Raw genomic sequence first — 22,958 nt, 5'->3', positions numbered from 1 at the left:
CTGCACATGACGACCAAGGTGCCCACAAAATAATGGCTGTACAAGCTGTGTGACCCAAGCAAATAGGGCACAGTACATCGGTACATCTATTGACAGATAAACTGATTTCCCCAGGTAGCAGCACTAGCAGCGGCAGCTTCTGTCCAAGTTTACCTGTAAAACCTTGTTATAGAAAGTCTGGCAGAGATGTTAATCAAATTTCTCAAAAACCAACTTCACCCTGTGGCAATGCCTAATGGTTACTAATCAGCTACTGGATGGATTTCTTGAGTTATGAAGAAACCTGAGTACAGAGATTTTAATCATATATATCTTATTGGAGTTTAGGTTTTGATTGAGGCTGGGATACTCCAAGAACAAATATGTGTCTATGAAGCATTTAAAAATGAACAAATGTAAAAATTTAAACCAAGATATTTTGTATTTTTCACGATAACAGAATACGTGTATTTGCTATTTTATTTTACTTGCCTAACTAATCATGACATTAGATACACTTTAATACAGCAGAGTAACGAGTACAAGTTACAGACATGACACCCTCCACGACAAGATGCAGTTTGTTTAAAAAACACCATGCTGGTTCGTGGAAGAAGAAGTGGCCTGTATGGCTTGAAAATCTGTCTTGTGATAATGTAAGCGGTTACGAATTGTCTAGCCACAATGAAATGGGATGATATTCTTACTCCAGTGAGTAAATGGAGAAACTCCCACTGATTTCAACAAGAACACAGCGAGTTCTGATTTTGGAAGGCTGATATTGCCATGTTTCTAAAATGAAGTATTTCAAATGATGGAGTGAACAACAGACTTCTCCCTAAAGGACATCAGGGAGATAATAAAAGCAGTGAGCTGCAGAAAAGTACAAATATAGGGTAACAAATTCTAGTCTGTTTGGAAACTGACTCCTCAATAACTTAAACATTTTATTTACCGTCTCTGCATCAGTCTCCTCGGTGTTGCTGAGGCAGCTCACACCCCGGAGGAACTGGGGGAGGCAATGCAGCCCACGACAGGGACAGTGGTGGGACAGAGCACAGTGCTGCCTGCCAGTCCCCTGCCTGCCACTGGGAATTCGGGCTGCTGAGCTGCTGCTAAGAGTGCTGTGGAGGCACTGCCCGAAACGCACAGTCTAAACGGCACAGGGACCAGTGCTTCTGCTGGTTTTGCCTGTTTCAATATTGAACATATCAATTAATTCTCCAAGTAATGAAAAGCAAAAAGATGTGTTGTACATCTCACTTTTATTACTATGAATAGCAATTCTACCCTAAGTCTTCACCAAAAAGATAACATATACGACATATGTGACATGTACATGTATATGTATGTACACATGTATAATATGTATTAATACAGATTTGTAATGTATGTGGCATGTGACACATGTGTATCAATAAAAAATTATTGAAGTGTGTAGCTCATTTAAATATGTCTCTAAATGGCCTTCCAGAATATTTTAAAAATATTTTATTAAGTATACTTCAAACTTTTGTAAATACATAGGGAAATGCCAATAGGTACCTGTGTATGAGCATACATAGCCATCTCTAATATGCACCATAAAGTAAGTACATATAATGGTTTCAGTCTATGTAGGATGTACTATTGGTGCCAAAATGCTAAACCTACATTTGTTATCTCTGCGCTCTAAAAATGAAATCTCCCAGTGGCTTTAGAGGAGCTGTAGTAATCTATTCAGTCAATGATTTGCTGTCTTAACATTTTCAGTCATCTCCACTCCAATTTGTGTCCTGATGCTCTGAAAGTCTTAGGGCACACCAATGCTTGGCACACTTCACACATCTGAAAGTATCCTAAAAGCAACTGCAGAATGAAGTTAAGTAGATGAGCACAAAAATTATTAGTTAAATAGCTCTTCTGAAGAGTTTAAATAACTGTTCAAGAGAAAAACCCCAAACTGCACTCAAATGAAGACATTGGGTTGATCTGAGAAATGAAAAAGCACTGTGACCTAATGTTGCCTTACACAGTCCTTAAATCATCACCTGGAACTGTATCAAGTATTAGTTAAAATATCATCATTCTTAAAGCCTAATTAAGCCAACCAAAAGTACTTGCAGAAGAGAGCTGTTGCACTTAGATTTTCTTATTTTGTAACAAAGTGTCTGCTTGTATATATCTGTTAAAATGTTTCAACACTAAAAAAATAGTTGTATCATCACACAGCCAGTGATAGAACCACACAAGTCATAGCAAGACAAGGCCATCATCTCAGGAATTACCAGTTTCTTACACTTGTCCTCATAAAGGAACTACATGAAGTAATATCCCAAACTTTTCCAAATGATCCAAAATCTTTTGTTGCTCTGAAAAGGTAGCAATGTGCATACGTTGTAAAAAGCCTCCACTCAGCCTTCAGTTCAGGCTAGCTATTCCATCCATGAGAGTTTTGCAAGAAATGCACTGAATTACAAAGATAGGTTTGTTAACACAGCAGGAACCAACATTCACCTTCCAAAAGTCCAGTTCTTGGATATGCTACTGATTTATGGCTTGATCAAGATACATAATATTTCTACCTAATCAGTTAGGACAAAATAACTTATGTTGTAACTGTGTTGCGAATGTCAGGTTTCCCTGTGCAAAGGCCGCCTAGATCCTTAAAGACATGTACACATCTGAGTGAAAATTACTGTTGAAAATCCTGACTTTATTGTCAGCTTTATTTTCAAGCTGAAATTTTTAATGGGAAGTGAAGGAAACATTTGTCCCTTTAGACTGAAATGTGACCACTATCACTCTGCCTTTGCTGGGATTTATATCGGTATTTCACAATGAGATCTTACAATTTCTCTCAAATTAAATGAGATCACCTCTAATGGTCAGGAGAAAAGAGATCAAATTTTCCATAGATGCAAATATGTCCCTAATCCCCTCGCTTTTAGGGAGTCTGAGTTCTCCAGTATCTCTTTTGCTGATCTGAATCTCCTGTATTATATTCTTTTTCTGTTGCCAAATTCCCTTTAAGTAATTTTTTTGAATGACAGTGTTTAGTCCGACAAACCAGTTCCCAATATGCTCAGTCTTGTGTGCTCCCTTCTCTGAAACTTCATTTGATTTGCTTTTTCAGCTTCCCTCATGACTCTACATCTTCTCTGCATCATGCCCACAAATGAGGCAGAATAACCCAGAAAAATCCTGCATTGAGATGGCGGAGCCCTGGGAAGAAAGCCTTGTTTTCGTTTCCACACATTTTTCTTTTATTCCCCACTCCCTTGTGCTATTAGCTTATCTTATAAACCAAAACTCTTTAAGTTTGGACTAGGACTGACATAGCTGTCCTAGATTGGGAGGGCTTCTTTGCCCTCATTCATTGGTGACACAACCACCAACCCACTCCAGACACCCAGCTGAAGAAACCTAGCTCTTGCTCAAGAGCAGTCAGTACCTGAAAGTTTCGAAAATTAGACTTTATTCAGAAAAATGCATCTGGAGATGGCATTGGCCATGAACAGACTTTTTGACTGTCAATCACTACACAGAGTTTCTCTGTGGAGCAACCTGCTTCTTTGGTTTCAGATAATAATGCAGAACCGTACCAGTCTTCAACGTGATACTGCAGTGATGTACAAAAAACAGTGAAGACGTCATTATTCTCTGCTTATCTTTGTCAGGATCACATATTTCCACAGGAAAAATGTATGTTGTATATAAAATGCCTTCTACTTGTGTCTTCTTATTGCAAGCAAGAACAAAGAATGGATGCATTATTAAATTGACAGATAGGAAGCTGTTAACATCAGTAAGTGATTAGGTAAAAAAGGTCAGTTTTTCTAAGGTCATTCAAAGTAACTTCAGTAACATTTTAAAAAGTAGCTAATTAGATTATTTCTTCAGTATTATAAAAATAAAATTAAACAGTACTTAGCCACCAAACAACTTTACTCTAAAAATAATGGCATCACTACCATCTTACATATGAGCTGAGTCCTACGAGGTACTTGATAGAAACCAGAAGTGAAACTAGACTGTGGCTTCCCATACGAGTTGCTAGGCCCTACTCCCTCTCAGAAGCATTTCAAAAGCAAATCTGAACCTGCAGCTCTCAAGCTTTCAGATTTGTGCCGCTCCTTCATGAGAAACAGATTCCTTCAGCTCTTCCAGCACTCTGTCTCTGGCTGGTGAGCTGGCCAGCAATGACTAAAGCAGGCAGACTGATCAGCTGAGGAAAATTCTAAACTCCTTTTGAACTTTTATTTGTTATTTCACATTCTTATTTAATGTCTATTTATTTCCACTACAGAGACAGCTTACAAAAAAAACCAACCCAAAACCAAAAACTGAACCAAAACAAAAAAATACCCCCAAAAGAAAGCAAAGAGGCTGTTTACTGCATAGATGTGTTGCCAGGAAATCCCATTGTTGTAGTGGTGAGTAGAAGTCCTGCGCCCTGACTTATATCTTACTCACCCTAAATCATGTATGAGGCATGCAGCCTTTCCTGATTAATGAAAGTGGTCAAATGTTTTACACCACTTGCTAGGAAGTCATCTTTCTGTGCATGACCACTCTGATTACTAAGCTGCGACGGTTTTACACATGCCCTGTAAATCAAATCCTGATGCACAACAGGAAGTTTTCACTGCCAAATCTTTTGGAGTTTAACACAGCATCAACGTGATACGAAGCCAGGTGTTAAAACTGTCAAAAAGGGAGCTATTTTGAAATGGAATACACAAGAGAGAGCTCAACATCTATTTTTATTCTAGCTTTTCAAATTTGCTGCAATTCACTAATTGGAGAGTTTCACCTGAATAAAATATTTTGAACTGCTATTGAGAGATATGTAGAAAGATGAAATGTTTTCCACTGTATTAAGATCAGAGGGGCAGAGCAGTAAAGGAGGATTTACAGGAAAATAAACATAACTAAAAAGATAAGTCAGACCAAATGTCATGCTGAAAGTAGGTTAGGACAATACTAATATTGTTAACTTCTCTCATGTTTTATGCAGGGTTAGTACAGACATTTAGTGGCTGGCACCTTCTCAGTTTATATATCCAGAAATACTACGATCCAGCTCTAACCACTTTAAAATTATGCTTCCCTTTGATTTGCTTATTTTCCAAGTTCTCTCAACTTGGTTTACACAGAACATACACAAGAGCCATCAGAAATCTGCACATCTTACACAGGGGAATTATCCCTTTGCATTTAGCAGACAAAACACTCTGCATTCCTTTTCTGAATTTTGAATAAGTTCTGCTATCTTTCAGCCAACGTCCTCTTGCCAGTAAAAACAAAAAAGAAAGGTTTGTGACCTTAAAAACATCACGGGCAAGTGAAGATTCGCACAAAATATTCCACTAGTAGGTTTGAGAATAGATAGATGCTTCCTCCCCTTCCAGCTTAATCCCCAAACACCCTCGCTGTCAAAAGGCTATTGTTAAGGCATGGGCTTCCTCCAAGACCACATCCTGTGAATCGGGTCAAAGTGAAACACAGAGCTGCTTTAAATGAGCTACTCTTTGCGTGCCCTGTATGCAAGTGCAAGAAAAACTACACGACTCAAAAAATTAGTCTACTAGAGAAAAAAAAAGACAGTGGACCTAGACCAGAATGAAGACATAGTTAAAAAAATCAGCAGTTCTCCTTTGTAATTGGTGGCCTTATTATTCACTAAATGCAACAGTTTCTGCTACCAAGAAGCTAGACACTTTATTCAGAGGCAGAAATTAGGACCAAAAAAGTCATCTCTCCTTAAAAAAGGCCTGCTTTTATTCCATAGCTATACTTTCCACATCATATTTAATAAGCGAAAAGCCTATCAACAGCATTGCACACAGGACTTTTGAAGAGTGTTATACCACTCCACAAAGAGCACAACATATTCTGCATCTCTAATAAATTGCGGCAGAGTCTGTGTTGATAGGATACATCAAAATCAAAGAATGGGCCTCCTGGAGTATAAATTCCACCTCCAGCTCAGAGCTGAGCCCACACTGATGCTAGCCACTGACATTGAAAGGAAGAAAAAGCCAAAACTGTCCTTATGAAGCAAGCAGGAAAAATAACTCATTATCTGGATGTTTTATTCTTAACTGATCCCTTAGAAAAGAAAAGATGGGCTTGTGGTTATGATGTGGAGACTGGGACTCAAGATATATATGACTTGAAATTCCTAGTCCTGCCACAAAGTCCCAGCCTGACTGTGGGAAAATCATCCATTTCCCCTTTAATCTCTCCTCTCCCTCTGCACTGAGAGGATAGCATTTTTCCCTTTCTCCCACACTCCGTGTAATAGAGCCATACATTCTGTAGGGCTGCAAATAACTTCTCCTGTGCACATGCACACTACCTGTTGTGATAAGGCATCAATCTAGTAAAAGTTTCTAGGATCAAGGTCCGGTTAAAACTCAGAAAAAATCCCCAGAAAGGACATTCTCGTGTTTTTTACTTGAGGGAAAAGTGTTTCAGCTGAACCAAACTTCCTAATCGTGGTGGTACCCCTCACTCTGCTGGGTGCATTGGGATGCTCCTGTTTTCTAGGTAGCAATCTGTACAGCCCCTACAAGATGTAGCCAGCTGAAATCGTCATTGCAGTGCTCCTGAAAGGATTTTTAAAGCATCTCAGAGCCCTAAACTGAATAGGGTTCACAGGCCTTCTATGTTCCTTGTTATAGAGCAAAGAATTGAGTCCCTGAGAGTCACTCCTCTGCCAGACCTCACAGGATCTTGAGGCATGAGGGCACTCCAACACTGACATCCTATACGCCAGGGAAATGAGTGTTTCCAAGCAATCAACTAGCTGGCTGGTCTCCAATGGTACCCTACCTGTGCTTTAGGGAAACTTAACTGGAACTGCAATACTTCAGTGAAATGCCTCTGGAAACACCCGTACAGTAAAAAGGCATTTTTTTCTAAGGTAGCAAAGCTGTCTCCAAAGTGAATCCTTACATCTCTATGGCACTGTGGGCCACAGGGCTGTCTGCTCAGGTTCCCAGAGTAGCATGGTTTCATTACCACAGACCTGCACTCTCCTGAATCAAGAGACAAGAAAAGAGAATGAGAAGACCACCAGGATGGCTGTCAAGTCCTTTGCACGAGGAAGGATCAGTGCTAGTAATGCTATGAGTGGCAGGTGCACACACATTTGTTTTTTAAAATACTCCGGTGATGGAGATAATATCCATTCTGCATGCAAAGCGTTCCTCTGTTTAACTGCTGTCACTGCTGGGAAGTTTTACTAAAGCCTAACTAAAACCTCCTGAAGTATAATATAAGCCCATTATTTTTATCTAGAGATGGAGACCACTTATCTCCATTTATGGTCATGGAGAACAGATCACCCCCAGGGGCTGCAAGAGTGTTGCACCAAGCAAATGTTGCTGGGTCGCTTCAGGTGCTGGAGCTCTGCTGGTACATCCACAGTGCATCAACACTAAGACACGCTCCCATTTTCAAAGAAAGGATTTTTTAATGAAAAGTTGTTTGGTCAGGAAATCCCCAAGCGGCTTCCCTAGGCACAGATGCAATACAAAAGAGTAAGAGTAATTGTTTTCTGCTGATACCTAATACCAGCTCGCAACACACAAATTAATATGAAATACATTGAGTTCTACATTCTTATTTTGTGAGAGAAATAAAACAAAAGCAGTAGAAAGGTAGGCAGAGGTCTTAAGCTCGGGTTGGTAAATACCCTCCTATCCATGATGCCAACTACAAATTACAAACAAAAAGCATCTTTCAACCTACACTTATTACAATTTGCTCACAAATACAAAAGCTTGGAGAGTTGCATGTTGTGTTACTGTACATTTATCTCAACTGTATGAAAATGCGCTTGGTACAGATGATTAGAAAATAAACATGTAACAGTGAAGTTGACTCCAAGCTCATACAGCATGAGGCTCTTAAATCAGTTATAATATAGCGTAGACAGATGGTGCTGGATACATAAAGCACATTAAAGACGCTGTTATCTGTTTGATAGAGAAATAATTCAGAGCACAAGGCAAGAAGTTGAAATTGCTGACAATCTGAACTCCTGCCAACTGTCCTGGCTTCACTGGGGCTGTGTGAATTTTAAACACACATAGTCCCAGGTGTCAGCAGTGCCGACTGAAATTTCTGGCAGCTAGTTCACTGCTTTTGAAACAATGCTGGCTTCCCGTCACTAGCGGTCACTATGGGGAGAAGATAGGCGGTCTCTGGCTGCTTCTGCTGCCCTTTTTGTTGCCTTGGCCGTAGCGCTGTAAATGAAACACTCGGCACAATGAGCAGCCTCCTTTCCTGCCAACCCACAAGGCAGACATCTCCAATGCACTAGCCCTGAGAAAAGGAAGGGTATGACAAAATGGGGAAATAAACTCATTTATTTATGTTCCCTAGATTCAGCATGTCAAGAAACTCGGTGGAGCTTGGCCCTGAGAGACCGGACAAAAAGGTATCCAAGAAATTGAAAGGTCAAAGAGATGTGGGATTGTAACAGATGCTCTGCTTGGGAGAGATCTGGGGAATGGTGGGAAAGGGTCACACAGAACCTAAGTAAATGCTGTGGAAGGATTAGCTGAGGAAAGACGGAGATATGGAAGTCGTTCATGGCACACATCTGGTTTTCCAATGTGCACAGTACTCCCATTGGCATAAGCAGGAGCTCCACCCATGTACGGAAAGCAAAAATATTTGTCTTGAGATCTGTCTGGGTAGAGGAACCTAGCCGTGCTCCAAGTCTGGTGTCTGGTGACAGGCAGGAGTTACCACATCACCGACAAACTGCTGACAATTGACGAGCAAAAAATGTGAGGTTTCCATGCTCATTCCAATGTCCTACTACAACAGGCTGGCTGAATGACACTGGAAGCCATCAGAGCAAGACTGAGATGCAATAGTATGATACTAAATGAAATGGACCTGAAGAGTGACTTTAATAGCAGCAGTGTTTTTGCCTAATCACATCAAAGTATTTAGCTTTGTTTTCCAACACTGACATTCATTTTAGATTACTTTAATGATGTTCACTTGGTACAACTAAGTGTTTCAGACCCCATTCTTTGCTGGCCGTGCTTCCCAGGTAGAGCACACCTATTCTTCTCTGTTCTGCTGATTTACAAACCGCTTCCCCAGACTTACTGCTCAGATTTCTGTGCTCTGCAGAAGAAGCCAGTCGTGTCTCTTTCCCCAGGTAGACACATCGTATTCTTTGTCATTTCTTCCAAAAGGCCTTGCAGCAGATTCGTTTCCTGAGTTCCCCTGATATCTTCCTGTCTGAAAGTTAGACTGTTTAATGATGAACTTCGTAGGGCTGGACCCTTCTAAAGGAGATCACAACTTACTGTCCATGCATCTTCTGGATACCAGTATCTCCATACTAAAAGTATCTTAACATAAACCCCCAAAACTGAAGTATCTAGAAAAGTTTTAGGTTTACATATGTGTTCTGGACCAGTTGTAGAGCCTGACTAACACTTTCCAATAATGAACAGTGATATGAAAAATGTTGCAGTCATGACAGGAAGACTTGAGTAGTGGATACAGAGAAAAATAAGTCATATGCAGAAGCCTGTAAAGATGTCTGCCAACAGGAAGGAAGAAGCAGATAAAGCAGACAGCAGCAGACAGATAGCATGGACAAAGAGAAACTGAAAACAAGAAAAAAAAAGAAATAAGATAATATGACAGTAGAGGAATGAATTAACTCACGAAAGAAGGCTAAAATCTTATCATCATCCAAGTCATATAACCAAAACACTACAATTAATATATCAGATTCAGCTCAGAGAAAATTCCGTTTGCAAGCATAAATGATGGTGCACTGCTCTGGAAAGAGGAAAGCTTGATGATGGGAGGAAATTCCTGGGAGCATAAAGCAAGGAGCAGCCCTGCGAAGCCAGGCCAGAAGACCGGTGTGCCTAGCAGGGGTGCTGACACCCAGCAGCTGCTTGGCTTTATGCCGGAGAGGATTCGTAGCAGTGCCCTTGCGTCTGCACCATCAAGTGTGTGAGGGCGGCTGAAATCAATCATGGTGACCTGGAGTAAAACGCTATTGCCATTGGCATTTTCCTGCAGGTCAATATAGTGCAGAGTTATCATTTAGTGACCAAAATAAGTTGGTTTTGCAAAGAAACTCTTTCTTCATTCCTTTAGTTTTAAGCTATTGCTTCATTTACCTTTCTACAATATTACTTGATATTTTTTAATTTTGTTACTGTTTAGTAGCCCATTCTACAACTAGAACAGTATCACAAGGCAGCCTAGCATGATCCAATAATTTTGGTCTCATTAATTTAGCAAGCAGCATAACACCGGTGGCACAGAAATATAAATAATACTCTACCCACAGTTAGAAAAATATTACAACAGATATTGGTGTTTTCAGACATGGGTTTGTATAAAAACACTCTATGGTCCAACTGAACAGCAAACTCCATCTGCTTCAAAGAGAGCCAGCATTTCACCTCATGAATCCAGCAGCTGGATTCCTTTCCTGTGTACATATATAGGAATAAACTTTTGTCTATATGATACTCAGGGAAAAAGAATGTGCTCTGAATGCTTGCGTTCAAATATTTTGCATGACTATTCACATCATAAGTGTTCATGCAGTCAGTTTAAACATTAGTGGGTTTAGCAAGAAAGCAGATGGACCTTTATGTGACCTAGGTACCAACGCACAAATTATGAAAGTTTTGAACAAAAGTGTAGTTGAATAAACTACACACAGAATAATTTAAATCTTATTATTTGCTTTCCTAGGCTTAACTATGTTCTATCCAATTAAGCAAAAAGTTGAACATAATCACTTTTTCTACCACAGTTTTTATTAAAATAATAATATTACTTTTATTAAACTTCAAACTGCATCATGTCCACAAAAAAGAAAACAACAAAGACTACATATGCAAGTGCAGAAAAATCATGTGAGATGGGAGAGATGCGTAGGGAAAAGAGAACTGATGCTTGCAGCTGTATTCCTAACCAGCCTTGGCAAGGCAGTTGTGAGAGAAAGCCAACACAAGTGTCAAAAGTCTTGAACAATCAGGTGTGGTGAGACTGAAGGCCATAGAGGAAACAGCTGGGTGGCAATGACCTACTGTATTGACATGTATAATCCAAGTTCATCTTGGAATCCTTAGCACTTATGGATAGCAACAGGATACATCACAGTGACTACATGTGTCAACCTAAGTGCCTTCCAGACAGGAAGAGAAAGCTGGTGATCCACAGTGCAGCATATGTAAAATACCAAAGAAAGCAATGCTAAAGGCTGCAATCCAGCAGCCAAGGGCAAAAGTTAACCAGATGATTAATTCATATGTTCCATTGTCTTTTGCAGATAGATATCCATCATTTTTCCCTCAAAAATCAGTGCTGCCTTATATCCAATGATATAACATAGGCATACAAGCAGTATGCTATATAGACAGATTTTACTCTCAGTTGGAAACTCAGACTAGGTATTCATTACGTTTTGATTGAAAGACCTTTTATCTGATCACTGTTATAATGAAACATTCCCAATGTACAGCGTTGTATACCACAGAGCCACGTAGGTATATCACATATTTGATTAATATGTTTGCTAACCAAAGAAATCAACCAAAGGTCTGTTGGAAACAGCACTCACAAATGGTCAAGCTTTGGGACAACACAATCTGTAATGCAGAACTTGCATCTGCTCAGCAAACCTGAAGAGACATTAACCCTAACAACTCCCTCAAATTTGTGCTTAGAACTACTGTTTAGATAACCTGGACATACTGCTGAGGCTACCAGGCACTGGGAAACAGGGTGGCATGGATCTCCATCACTGATGAAGAAAAATAGCATTCAATACCTTTAGGCTGATACTTTGAAGCTTACTAGCAAGAAAAACCTAAAAATAATTTCTTCATCATAACCGCTCACCTTGTAGCCCAAACTACTTTGGCAAAAAGATTTCATGAAACTTGCTTAAAAGGTGAATAAAAGAGCATCCTTCAAAAAAATGTGCTTGGAAGAAAATTGGGCAAAGGGCTGCCACTAAGCTTTACTGGGAATGTTGGACTTGTAAGGAAGGGGGGAATACAGAAAGGCTGCAGAAATTAGTATCTTCTTGAATGCTCAGCACTTCTGTAAATCCAGGTGGCCACGGGAGGTTTTCAGACCATCACAAGCACAAACTGGCCTCACTCTTTAAGGATCATCTTTTATAAGTGCTCAGCTGCCTCCATTGAGAACAGAAAGAGAGATAGATCTAATGGCTGGTAGGTTGTTTTTTGGAGGTTGGTTTGTTTTGTGTTTTTTTCTTTAAAAAACAGGCCCTAAGATTACAAGTATTGTCAAACCCATGAAACACGAAATGGCAAATTGGGATCACAGTTTGGATCCATCTAGCCTGTTACTTTACTCAGTAGCACTTCAGCAGCGCTCAGGACCAGATGCCTTAGAAGGATATGACCTCCCATTAGGTCTCATGCTTATCAGTAATAGTTCTCAAGTCTTTTAAACACTGAAGGCAAGATGTTTTATATCTTTCTCTACACTTTTGTAAAGAATCAAGAAACTTCTGTCAGTAGGCAATGTAACTGTATTCTTTTTTCTGAAAATAGTATTTGCGAATCTAATTTACTTTTCTTGCAATATCCATTAAAGAACAACATTAAAGAGGAAACAAAGAATATTTTCTATTAAAAATAAGCAAGCAAGCAGGAATTGCATTGTGTTGAAATGTTGTATTATTATCTTAATGTCGCACTCATGTCATAGAAAAGGGCTGTTCATCACTTCTGGTACTCAAGAGATGAACAGTCTGCTCCTTCTTTATATTTCTATATAGCATGTCTGAGACCACCAATGCATCATCTTTGGAAGGCAGGGAGAGGTGATACAAAAAACTCCAAGGGAAAAATTAAGTGACATGACCAAAATCTCATGGGGAAATATGTGTCAGGGATTAAAAAGGAAACCAAATGTTCAGAATCCCAACCCTATGCTTTAACCACAAAACCAACTTTCTTCACTAATACTGAATTAACCCAGTAACTAAAAACAAAGGAAAACCAAGTACATATATTATGTGTATCTTGCCACTTTAACAACTCTGATGACACTCAAGTGTCCTCAAACTAAATAAGAAGCAACTACAAATATATGTTTAATCCCAGTGTGGTAATCAGTTCCACAAACCAAAAGTACTAGAAAAGCAAGGGAAAGTAACCTCACATAACACTGCTTGCTGAAGCTGTTAAACCACACATGCAGCCGTAATGTACTGACTGAAAGATCTACAGGAATATATACTGCTGACAAGAAGGGACTCAATACTCAGGTTGAAAGCATGAAAAATGTTTTAAACTACAGCAGAAAGACTAGTAGAAAATCAAGCAGAAGTTTTAAAATTGTTAATTAAGAACCCCCTTACAAAAGAAAAAACCCTAAGCAGTCTAAAAAACATTGTGGCCCCTAAGCAGTCTAAAAAACATTGTGGCATCCTACTTCAGACAAACCTTTTTTTTTTTTAAATCACAATGAATCAGAGCTAGATAGGGGCTAGGAAGAAGCTATTTTGCAGAAAAGAAAAACACAGGTACTTTTCACTGAGAAGCTGTTTTTCTGGTTCAGCAGTTCTGCAGCAAGAGTAGCCAGATCATTTGAAAAGTGAAAAGAAAATCAATTACTTATTTTTATTTTAAAAGAGCCTCCCTGTGGGAATACGTGTGGGCGTGAGAGCTCTTCTTAAACTTCATAATATAACATGCAGCAGCCAAGATTTTTTTTTTTTTTTAAAGTACTGTCATGTCATTGCTCTGCTTACTGGGTGCCGGAATGATTTTTCTCTACTTATGATTCTACTGCTCCTTATCAAAATGCATCTGTAAAGTATTTAGCACTAACATTTAAAAACAGAATATTTATTCAAACAGCAACACTGAGCAAAACTAATTTCCAAGGCTGGTATGTGAGTTCACTGATGACAGCAAAAGTTCGTTTACCCAGTTAACCCCAAGTTCTGCATGCAGTAGGTTTCTATCAGATTTTTGTCTGAGCAAATCAACATTTGCTGAGAATTGAGATCTGCAGGTAAAGTTTACAACTAACCTTGCTATCTTCGATCTCCTGGGTTTTTCCTTGAAGTGCTCTCCTCTCTCCAAAATCACAGGTTGACTTTAAAGTAAGCTGACAAGAAAGCATCGAGCTCTCCGCCCCAGTAAGCTCCAAAGACTTTGGTGAGTACTGCTGCGAGCCGGCGGGGCCAAGGTTGGGTATCGGGAGGGCAGTGTGAACAGGCTTTGACCCTACGGCTGGCTGTCTTAGCTTGGAGGCAACCCCAAGTACAGGCATGGCTTCTATAAAAGTATCTTCTTTCTGCCAAAGAAAATGCTCCTGACCTCAGTCTGGTAGACTCCAGCTTCAGCAATTCCAGAACAAATACTTTAAACAAAAGTAGCAGTCATCTTTTCAAAAACGTCTTAAAACAATAATATTACGAGTTTCACAAGGAAGCAAAACTTCTCCTTCATCTCTCCCCTTCTCCCGCGCAGCCACTCACACGCGCTGCTCAGTGAGTCAGTGGCTCGGTAAGACTAAACACTCCTTTGGGGCGTGAACTTTTCTTGAAGGTAACTGCCACAGAGCTGCCTGTCTGGGATTAAAGAACTCATAAATTCGCTTTCTCTTCTTCCTAGAGCATTCCAGGTCTGTGCGTTAAGTGAATGAAGGACGGGAGAAAAGGAGGGAGAGAAGAGATGAACCCTCCCCGTACTCCAACTGTCAAAACAGCTCCGAGACCACAACACTGGAAGCAGAGACCTCTTCCTGACTACATAAATAACCAGCCCACATCTTAAAAAAAAACAAACCTCTTTTTTTTTCTGATTTAAAAAAAAAAAAAAAAAGGACCTGAGTAGTGGCCAAAGCAAACAGCTGTTGGAAGAGTTTTTATCCCGGAAATAATCTCAGCAATGAAGCTGTTTGTCTGATTCCTGGCTATTTTTCACTGCTGACAACCATGAGCTACGGTGTTTCATTCCCTGTTCCTCCCGTGAAATCAGGTTAAAATCGTGCAAGAGCATGGCTAGGAACAGACGCTGAATCACAGTGTGGGTAACGTCTGTCTGCGCTATGAAAAATCCATACAAAAACACAGAGCAGGATATAGGAAAATCACAAGCATTGTTAGAAGATTTAGTCAATACAGCTTTTCAGCGTTCTTTTTTTTTCTTTCTTTCTTGGTGGTGGTGCTAACGTCATCTATTCAATGTTAACGCTTGCCTTTCTAAAAACATTTAAAGCTCCATGAAGTCCATGTCCAACGCATCATTTCTGCTTGTTGCTCATAGAAATATTCTTCCTGGCAACCTCAAATCCTTGTACATGGAAATACAGGACAGATAGGCAAGCAGAGCAGGCTATAAAATGAGTCACGATGGACAGTCCAAATTGCTGAGCAGCATAAACGCTTACTTAAAAGGACAACTGTAAATTCCTTTGAGAGTCTATAGCTCTCAAAAGGGGAACCCATTTTAAACTGTGATATAAGGAAAAAAATGTGAAGAAATGCCACACCATCAAACTCCTATGGGATTTTATCACCCAGCATTATGGACAAAAATGCTCCACATGTTTTTCTTGTTATCTCTTCCAAAATAAAACATAGAGAGATAGGATGACCTGAATCCTATTCTGCCACTAATATCCTACGTGGTATTAACTATGCCTTCCCTGAACAGTCTGTACTACTAACACTATAGCTGTAAGCCCAAGAGAAAATAAGAGCCTTCTGGATTTTTAAGTTCTTAAATTAAGGATGGCAAGAGTTAGAAAAAACATTGAAAAGAAAACAGAGTAAATGAGAAGCAGACTAAAAGGATCCTCTTAAATCAGCCTTTGAAATTATTTTGCAGAATAAAACTGTAATACACAGTATTATCCTTTGTCTTTCGTTTACAAAGATCACACTGACACAGTAGTTAAAAATCCAGCTTTCTATATTGACTTATAAACTATCCCATTCTTGTTTGTAGTTTGTAGGAGTGACTCTGGCCTGGCTTAGGAATCTCCTGAATTTTGAAGTGTGTGTACGGAGGAGCGGCAAACCCATTTCAGCATCCTCTGCTTATCTTCTCTTTGGTTTTGCCGCCATTAACAGTAGCTGCAATGGGCTTTATGCAAGACTGCACAAAGGTAACTGCTCTGCGTTTCAGACAAGTTCAGCCTTCAGGATCCACCACTCTGCTCCAATGAGCGGAATATTCGTTTGGTGTGACATTTCAGGTCTTGTGCAGAGCAAAGGGGAAGAAAGCTCCTTGTGCGATCCGCATTTGTTCTCCAGCATCATAAAGCACTGTGGCTGTGTAAGGAATTTAGGTTTCTTAGGCACAACTGTTAATAGTTAACGCTTTAGAAAGTGCACATATGCAGAGGCTGAAGCAGACCACAGGAAAAGAGGATTTATCTCTTGCAAGGTTTGAGGAGATGAAAAATCCTCATGAGGACTGTTAACCAATGATCAAGACAAAGAATAAACTAGAGTCATGAGACAGATACGTTCTTAAAAAGAACTTTGCCAAAAAAATGTAATTGAATCTTATTACTTCTCAGGGTTATAATTTTACGAAGTAATGCATTATGGTAATCTTGCTGTTCTTCTCTTGAATACGAATGATGAGGTCATGATACCCACAGTCTCTTTTGCAACCCATTTCCACAGCACAGAAACCCTAAAAGTAATAAGTAAGCAAGCTTACTAGGAGAGAGTCATCTGTAATACATAACCAACAGGGTTTGGAAACAATGATGTGAAGTTGGTGTTACTCTTTCAAAATAATTATTACTCTTTCAAAATAGTTACTAATTATATTATGACTTTTAAGGTAGTACCAGGTCAGGGCCATCAACTTCAGAACCCCATTTAGCTGGAGTTTTTACAATGATAAAACCCAGAAGTGCTTCTGGTCTACCAAAGATACAGAGATACAAGATTATTTGCAGGAATCGGGAAAGGTAACGGAGGAAAACAGTAATAATGCTCCATAGGTGAGAACGTGGTTACAAGCTTGGTTGAAAGTCTGGTCTTCCTTTTTTTGCTTTCTCTCATTCTAATTCTAAGCAAAAGATAAATAAACAAACATCTGCTATCGTTAGAAATCACTTAGCTACATTTTTTGCTTGAAAGGCTTTTGTGTACCTCGTGATGAATGTGGGTTTTATGAAGATATCAGGGGAAAAGAATATTTAACAGCTAAGTAGTGTTTTCCATGCAAACAGGAAAGCACAGGATAAAGCATCTGTGGACAACACGCACGAACTGGCACCAGATGCAAGTGCTAGTGGTGGAGCTGGACAGGCTGGGGATGGCACCATAGGCAGAAGGTGTCTGGGCCCACAAGGATTCTGTAAAGGGAGGAACAGGGCATAACTGTGCGGAAAGGGTAAAGCTGGAAGCTGCAAGGAAGGGCACCTTGTTAGGCATCATGCTGGCAATGTGAGTTTGGTGGGATTGTCCTCAGTAGCTCTGGGGTGGGAGCTAAGTGACCATTAAGCAGGGCTGCCAGGGAGAATCCAAAGAAGGAATGAGGATGATTTAGATAAGTGTGAATAGTGTCCAAAGAGAAAGAAGGCATATCTGTGAGAAACCAAGGGTGGAGAAATTGCAAGCAGTGGCTATAACCTGGGGTTACACGAAATCAAAGACAACACCAGACTGCCTGGCATGAAGGACAAAAGTATTGTTGGCAGGATAGAGAAAGTAGTGAGTAAAAAGATATGGCTGACAGAAACAAGGGACACATATCTTCACTTAGTTACATGAAGCTGATAGAGACATATCTAGAAAGGGATTGCAAAGAAACAGGTCAGGCTAACCTTTGTACAGAGAAAGGACCTGCAGGTTTCTAATTTTCCCATTTAGACATTTATCAGCTTAGACATCCTCAAGCCAGGCAGGTAGAGGACATCATCTGGATTCAGGATGCAGGAGCATGAACACAGATCATGACTGAAGCTCTGACACAAGGGAAATGATGAAGTTGTGCAGGAAAGGTTAGAGACTTATGAGGAAGCTAGAAGACAACTGAGCTGTGGAAAAAAAACAGAGGGCAACATTTCAAGTGGGATGTTAGGTAAGGAGAGAGAAGTGGAAAGAGAGACCAAAAAATGGGAAAACAGAGCAAAAGTCAAAACACAATTTTTAGTAGTCTTGTCAACAGTAGTGGCAGTTCCAGTGAAATGTTGAAGGCAGGACCATTTCTTAAGCTAATAACAATTAAAAATGATGACAATCTGGCTATAAAGCATGACTCTGAAAGCATGAAGCAATCAATGTTTTTACAGAAATTATGAGTTAGATGAATGATCTGTACCTCAAAGTAAGACAGTATGTATGCATTCAGTATAATAATCCCCACATCCCAGAAAAAGCTGTCATATTTATTTCATATAACAAGAGTAAACACACCTGAAATCCAAGCCACCTCATAAAACAAGGTATCTGTTAGTTGTGAAATTAAGGTGAATTTTTGTTCTCAATACTTAACAGGAATAACCAGTCACAACACAACACCCCAGCATAAACTTCCTTGCCTTCATTGCATCTGATACCAGAACAAGTCCCATGAAGGCTGCTCCCCTTCTGTACCCCCAGCCCTCAGACAAACTGCTCGTATGAACTGAACAGACAGCTGGCAGTGTCTCCCAGACCACAGGAAATATCAAGAGAGGGGACACCTGCCTCAAAAGTGGAGCCAAGAGATTTGTTTGCTCCTTCTGGTCTATGATCTTCGACAAGGAAGCTGTTGCATGTGTCCAGGGTCAAACAGGAAATGTCAGGGGTCCAGAGACTGCGGAGGTCTGTTCTGAGCTGTTTCCCTATTTCATCCCACTGGTGTAACAGCTGTGTCTATAGCTTACGTGAGCTGGGCCAACTTCTGAACGAGCTTGAACGTGCCGATACAATCACACGATTTTGTGCGGACTGATTTCAGGTGGAGCAGAAAGTTTTCCCCAGGTGGGGACAAAGAACTCTTGAAAAAGCAACCAACGATACTAAAATACTGAAGGTACCTGAAATGGCTTTTATGATTTATTTAACAAACCTAGGTAGGCCAGGTTTAAACTTTTATAATGCAAATAAGAAGCATGCTGTGTGTCTGTTTGGTGTAACAAAATATGTTCAGTCTCTCAGACAGTGATGAGACAAATTGTTCAGCTCTGACTCATGTTCACAGCGTAATTCTACCAACGTTATTTTTGTTATTACAGAAGTCAGGTGAATCCATTAGTCTCAAGGTAAGACATGTAACAAGTATTTAATCCTATCTGCAAGTATGTAATGCTACTGAGTAAGCTGCTATTGTTTTTCTTAACAGTTTGGAATTCCCAAAGATATATAATCCAAAGCCCAGTTATAGTCACAGAAAAAGGTGCATCCGGCTTCCTAAAGGAAATCCTTCTGCTTTGGCTGAATGTTTGGGGAAGTTTTTCAAAGAGGACAACTTTTAAATAAGGATATCGTTTTATCCTCTGAATAATTTGGCCTTTCAAAGCTCAGCCAGGAGTTTATGGTTTTGAATGCATTAACTGATAGAAGTGACCAGATCTTTTATAATTTTTATTCATTTTGTACATTTGCAACATCTTCCATCAGATGGTTTCAAACCTTTATGCATAATTTAGTACCATACCTCCTTGTGAAGTATGTAAGATATATTAAAATATAGTCAAGCGGAACCATGAGGCTAAATGACCTTCCCGAGTCTATATGGGGCCTCTCTTTATCAAGTAGGGACTTTTTTGGTTTATACATCTGCGTGGATTAAAAGTTATAATTATTTCTCTTTGTTACACACTGTAGTTAATCATGAAGTATTTGTCTCAAAGGAATCAAGCATAAATACTATAGGATTGTGAAATGTAAACAAAAATTTTCTAAGGATAAGAAAGGACTAATAGCAACTGAACACACTATGTAAGTATTTACATACTGACCTACTGACTAGACCATACAGCCAGCTGGTAAAGCTTAGTGAAAACATCAGCTTTCCTCTTTGGGAGGTGGAAGAGGAAAAGAAAAAAAAATCGGATAATCCATTTGTTCCTTTCTAAGTAAATGAACCAAACAACAAATGCTGAAGACTCTCAAAGCTGCTGTTAACTGAAGCTAACAAGGAAAACCCCCCAGTTATTTCAATCTGCATAAACTGGTCTGAAAGATTATACTCATCCTAAGAATCGAAGTGCCAGCTTTTCTTTCCTTTCTTCCATGTTTCCTCAGTTTCTCATTTACAAACCCTCTCCAGGGTGCAGTGTGCCATAGCAAGCACACTGGCTTCTCCAGCATCCTTCTGGCCACTGGCAGGTACCTTCTCCCTCTTGCATTTCTGCTCTCTTCCCCACCTGGCTTTCTGTCTCTGAAAGGATTTCTGGCTTTGTATCACCTTTGGTGGGCCATGGCGAGTTACTGATTTCAACTCCTGCTTGTCCTGTATCTTTCAGTGTTAGAATACATTGCAGGTACATGACTTCAGTGCTGCATTGCCAAAGGAGCATTTCCCTCACTCCTCAGGATTTAAGAGTGTTCCAGCTCTCTCTAGAGTTACTGGAGAAATGTCTAAGATTGACACCACAAAAACAGACATCTCTAGAATGCATGATTAAGTTCTTAAGTGATAACATTACTTTCAGTGGAAGTGGTAAGGAACAGAATTCCTGGCCTGTTATTATTAATGTTATTAATGGAAGCAGCTTTGCCACCTTTGAAATTTTGACCAAGGTTTAAATTATCTTTTGTTCCCCCCCCAAAAATGGTCTTCATAAATTCTCTCCAATCATTACTGCTCTCAACACAGATCCCCCTAAAAAAAAATTCTCCCAATGCACATACACCCTAAAATCTCGATGGAGTATTTTATGATGCTAAGGAGACATCTATAAGTCCTAATTAGATGAGAAGGAAGTTGGCAATATTTGTGGGTAAATCAAAGCTGTTCTGACTCTTGATACTAAGTGTGAACTGTTCAGAACTTTCATCCAAAATTCCTTCAGAGAATAAACTTACTATGAAATTTTCTAACAAACTATAAAAAATAACTCATTAAGATAAAGAAACTGAGACTAAACAGGAATCTGCTGATTATCTGCCATCAGGTAGCTGGCAGAGTGGCAAACCTATGCTTTCATCTGCTGGAAAGGGAAACTTTCCTCTTACGAGCACTGTGGATCTGATAAAGGGTTTCAAAATCATAGCTATGCTGGCATTCACTTCAGGATTGTAGTGAAAAACTGCTCCATAAGGTTCCCATTGGTCTATTAAAAAAAAAAAAAAAAAGGCAACTTAAAAAAAAAAGCTTAGAAACATCTGCTGCAGTCATGAGCAGACTCTTGGCCAAGTGCGGCAACAACAGTAAGAGACTTTGAAGTCAATCAGCTTTGCTATCACCAGCAGATACCCCTGCAGTCAATGGAAATTACTGCACAGAGAGTTTGGGAGATATGAAGAAAAGTTGCTCTGCCAAAAGTGTATATAGACAGCAGCGAAGAAAAGAACAATTTTTTTAATAATCATGAAAATGGTTAGGAGTGAAAAGGTTAGCAATAAGTGTTTCAAAAAAAAATAGAAGACTACATTAATACTTAAAGAATACTTCATGAAAACAAAGATGGATAGATTTTCAGGGACTAGCTTTGATATTTGACCTTAAACAAGTGTAAGCTGCACTGCAGCTGGAGGAGCACTTCTGACTCACAATCTACTGTCTGCTTCTTTCTTGCTTTGAGACTGTAGTCATTCAATGCTGGCTGGCATCACCGAAAATTTATAATACCTGCTGTGCTAGCTATACCACCTCTACCCATGTGCTTCCCCGTACCTTGATCTAAGTCACAAGTATTGCGTAGTATTGCCTGTTATTCCTCACTGCTTATCAGTATAGGTGAATGATCCAAGCCATGTTTTTGGTTTCCTGTTGGTCTTTGCAGATAGTCATCATAACTAATTTTGTTATCAAGCCTTCCTACAATACCCATGTTATTTTCATTTTCTTTAACCACATAAGTATTTCATATTAATCCTACATTTCCTGTGATTTGCACTAATTCAGGAGATACTGACAGGCATTTTAAAGGCCAGATTTCCTATGGCAAACTTAACATCTCAACGTAAAGTATGGACAAACAGTGTAGTTCTTGGTGAAGACTTACAAGATCACCATTACATCACCTTCCCTGCCACAATTCCCATTGGAAAATCTGGCATTTACCTTACTCTGATGTTGGACGGCTGTTCTGGGGCAAGCATTACATCCCATGGCAGTGTTAGGTTTACAGTTGAACTCAATGATCTTAAGGGTCTTTTCCGACCTAATGATTCTATGATTCTATATGCCCCATTTCCATACACTTTCCTTGCACATCTTCTACTGCCAATGGTCAGAAGCAGGGTACTGAGTGATGGATCCTTGCTCTGACCAGTACTGCCATTTTGGATCTCAAGTTCTTACGTGAAGAACAGATATTGTAAAGTACCTTGAAGTCACACCAGGATTTTTGTTTTGTTTTGATAAGCAGACATGCTCTTTCTGCCCATGTCTTTGTGCTATTTGCCTGCTCTCTTTGAGGAGTTATGATAACACTATATGGAGCCCACATTTTTTAGCAGCATTTCTTCACCCAGGCTTATCACCACACTCACTGTGGCTTCCTGCCCTTGGCTTGTGCCTGGCCAGCTTGGAGCTCTGGCAGAGATGGTCACTCACCTCTACCTGCAAAATATTAAGCAGACAGGCCTTGTGTGTCAATGAATGAAAACCCTTGACCGTGTACAATTTAGCTGTAAGTGGGTGCTCTTCTCTTTCAAATAAAAATTGGCCTAATACACATACTAAAAATCTTAACCGTCTGCCTCTATCTCCTGTTAGCCATATGTGAACATTTCCTACAGTTAGCCTTGAAAGCTTGTGCCTTGCTCCATTCTGCTGTGATCAGAGCGTGCTCCAGGCCAACTGTTGAAATGGATTCTG

The 22,958-nt window shown here is 39.7% G+C and overlaps 1 protein-coding gene across 12 annotated transcripts in view; it reads right to left on the bottom strand.

Annotated features, from left to right (window-relative positions):
• Positions 1–22,958, bottom strand: part of NAV3 (neuron navigator 3) — a 562,373-nt gene that overhangs the window by 258,588 nt on the left and 280,827 nt on the right. For 3 of the 12 annotated variants that reach the window (XM_072864132.1, XM_072864033.1, XM_072864058.1), the window contains exon 1: positions 14,044–14,639. The exons of 1 other annotated variant lie outside the window; for it this stretch is intronic. In XM_072864132.1, the coding sequence (XP_072720233.1) occupies positions 14,044–14,286 (243 nt within the window). In that variant the 5' untranslated portion in view covers positions 14,287–14,639. Of the gene's footprint in view, positions 1–14,043; positions 14,644–22,958 lie in introns of those variants that run through there. 8 more of the 12 variants (XM_072864042.1, XM_072864115.1, XM_072864122.1 and 5 more) reach the window with 5 other exon arrangements.

The sequence above is a fragment of the Ciconia boyciana genome, chromosome 1, assembly GCF_034638445.1.
Source record: "Ciconia boyciana chromosome 1, ASM3463844v1, whole genome shotgun sequence".
Taxonomy (NCBI): Eukaryota; Metazoa; Chordata; class Aves; order Ciconiiformes; family Ciconiidae; genus Ciconia; species Ciconia boyciana.
This window is presented reverse-complemented; position numbering and strand designations above follow the sequence as displayed.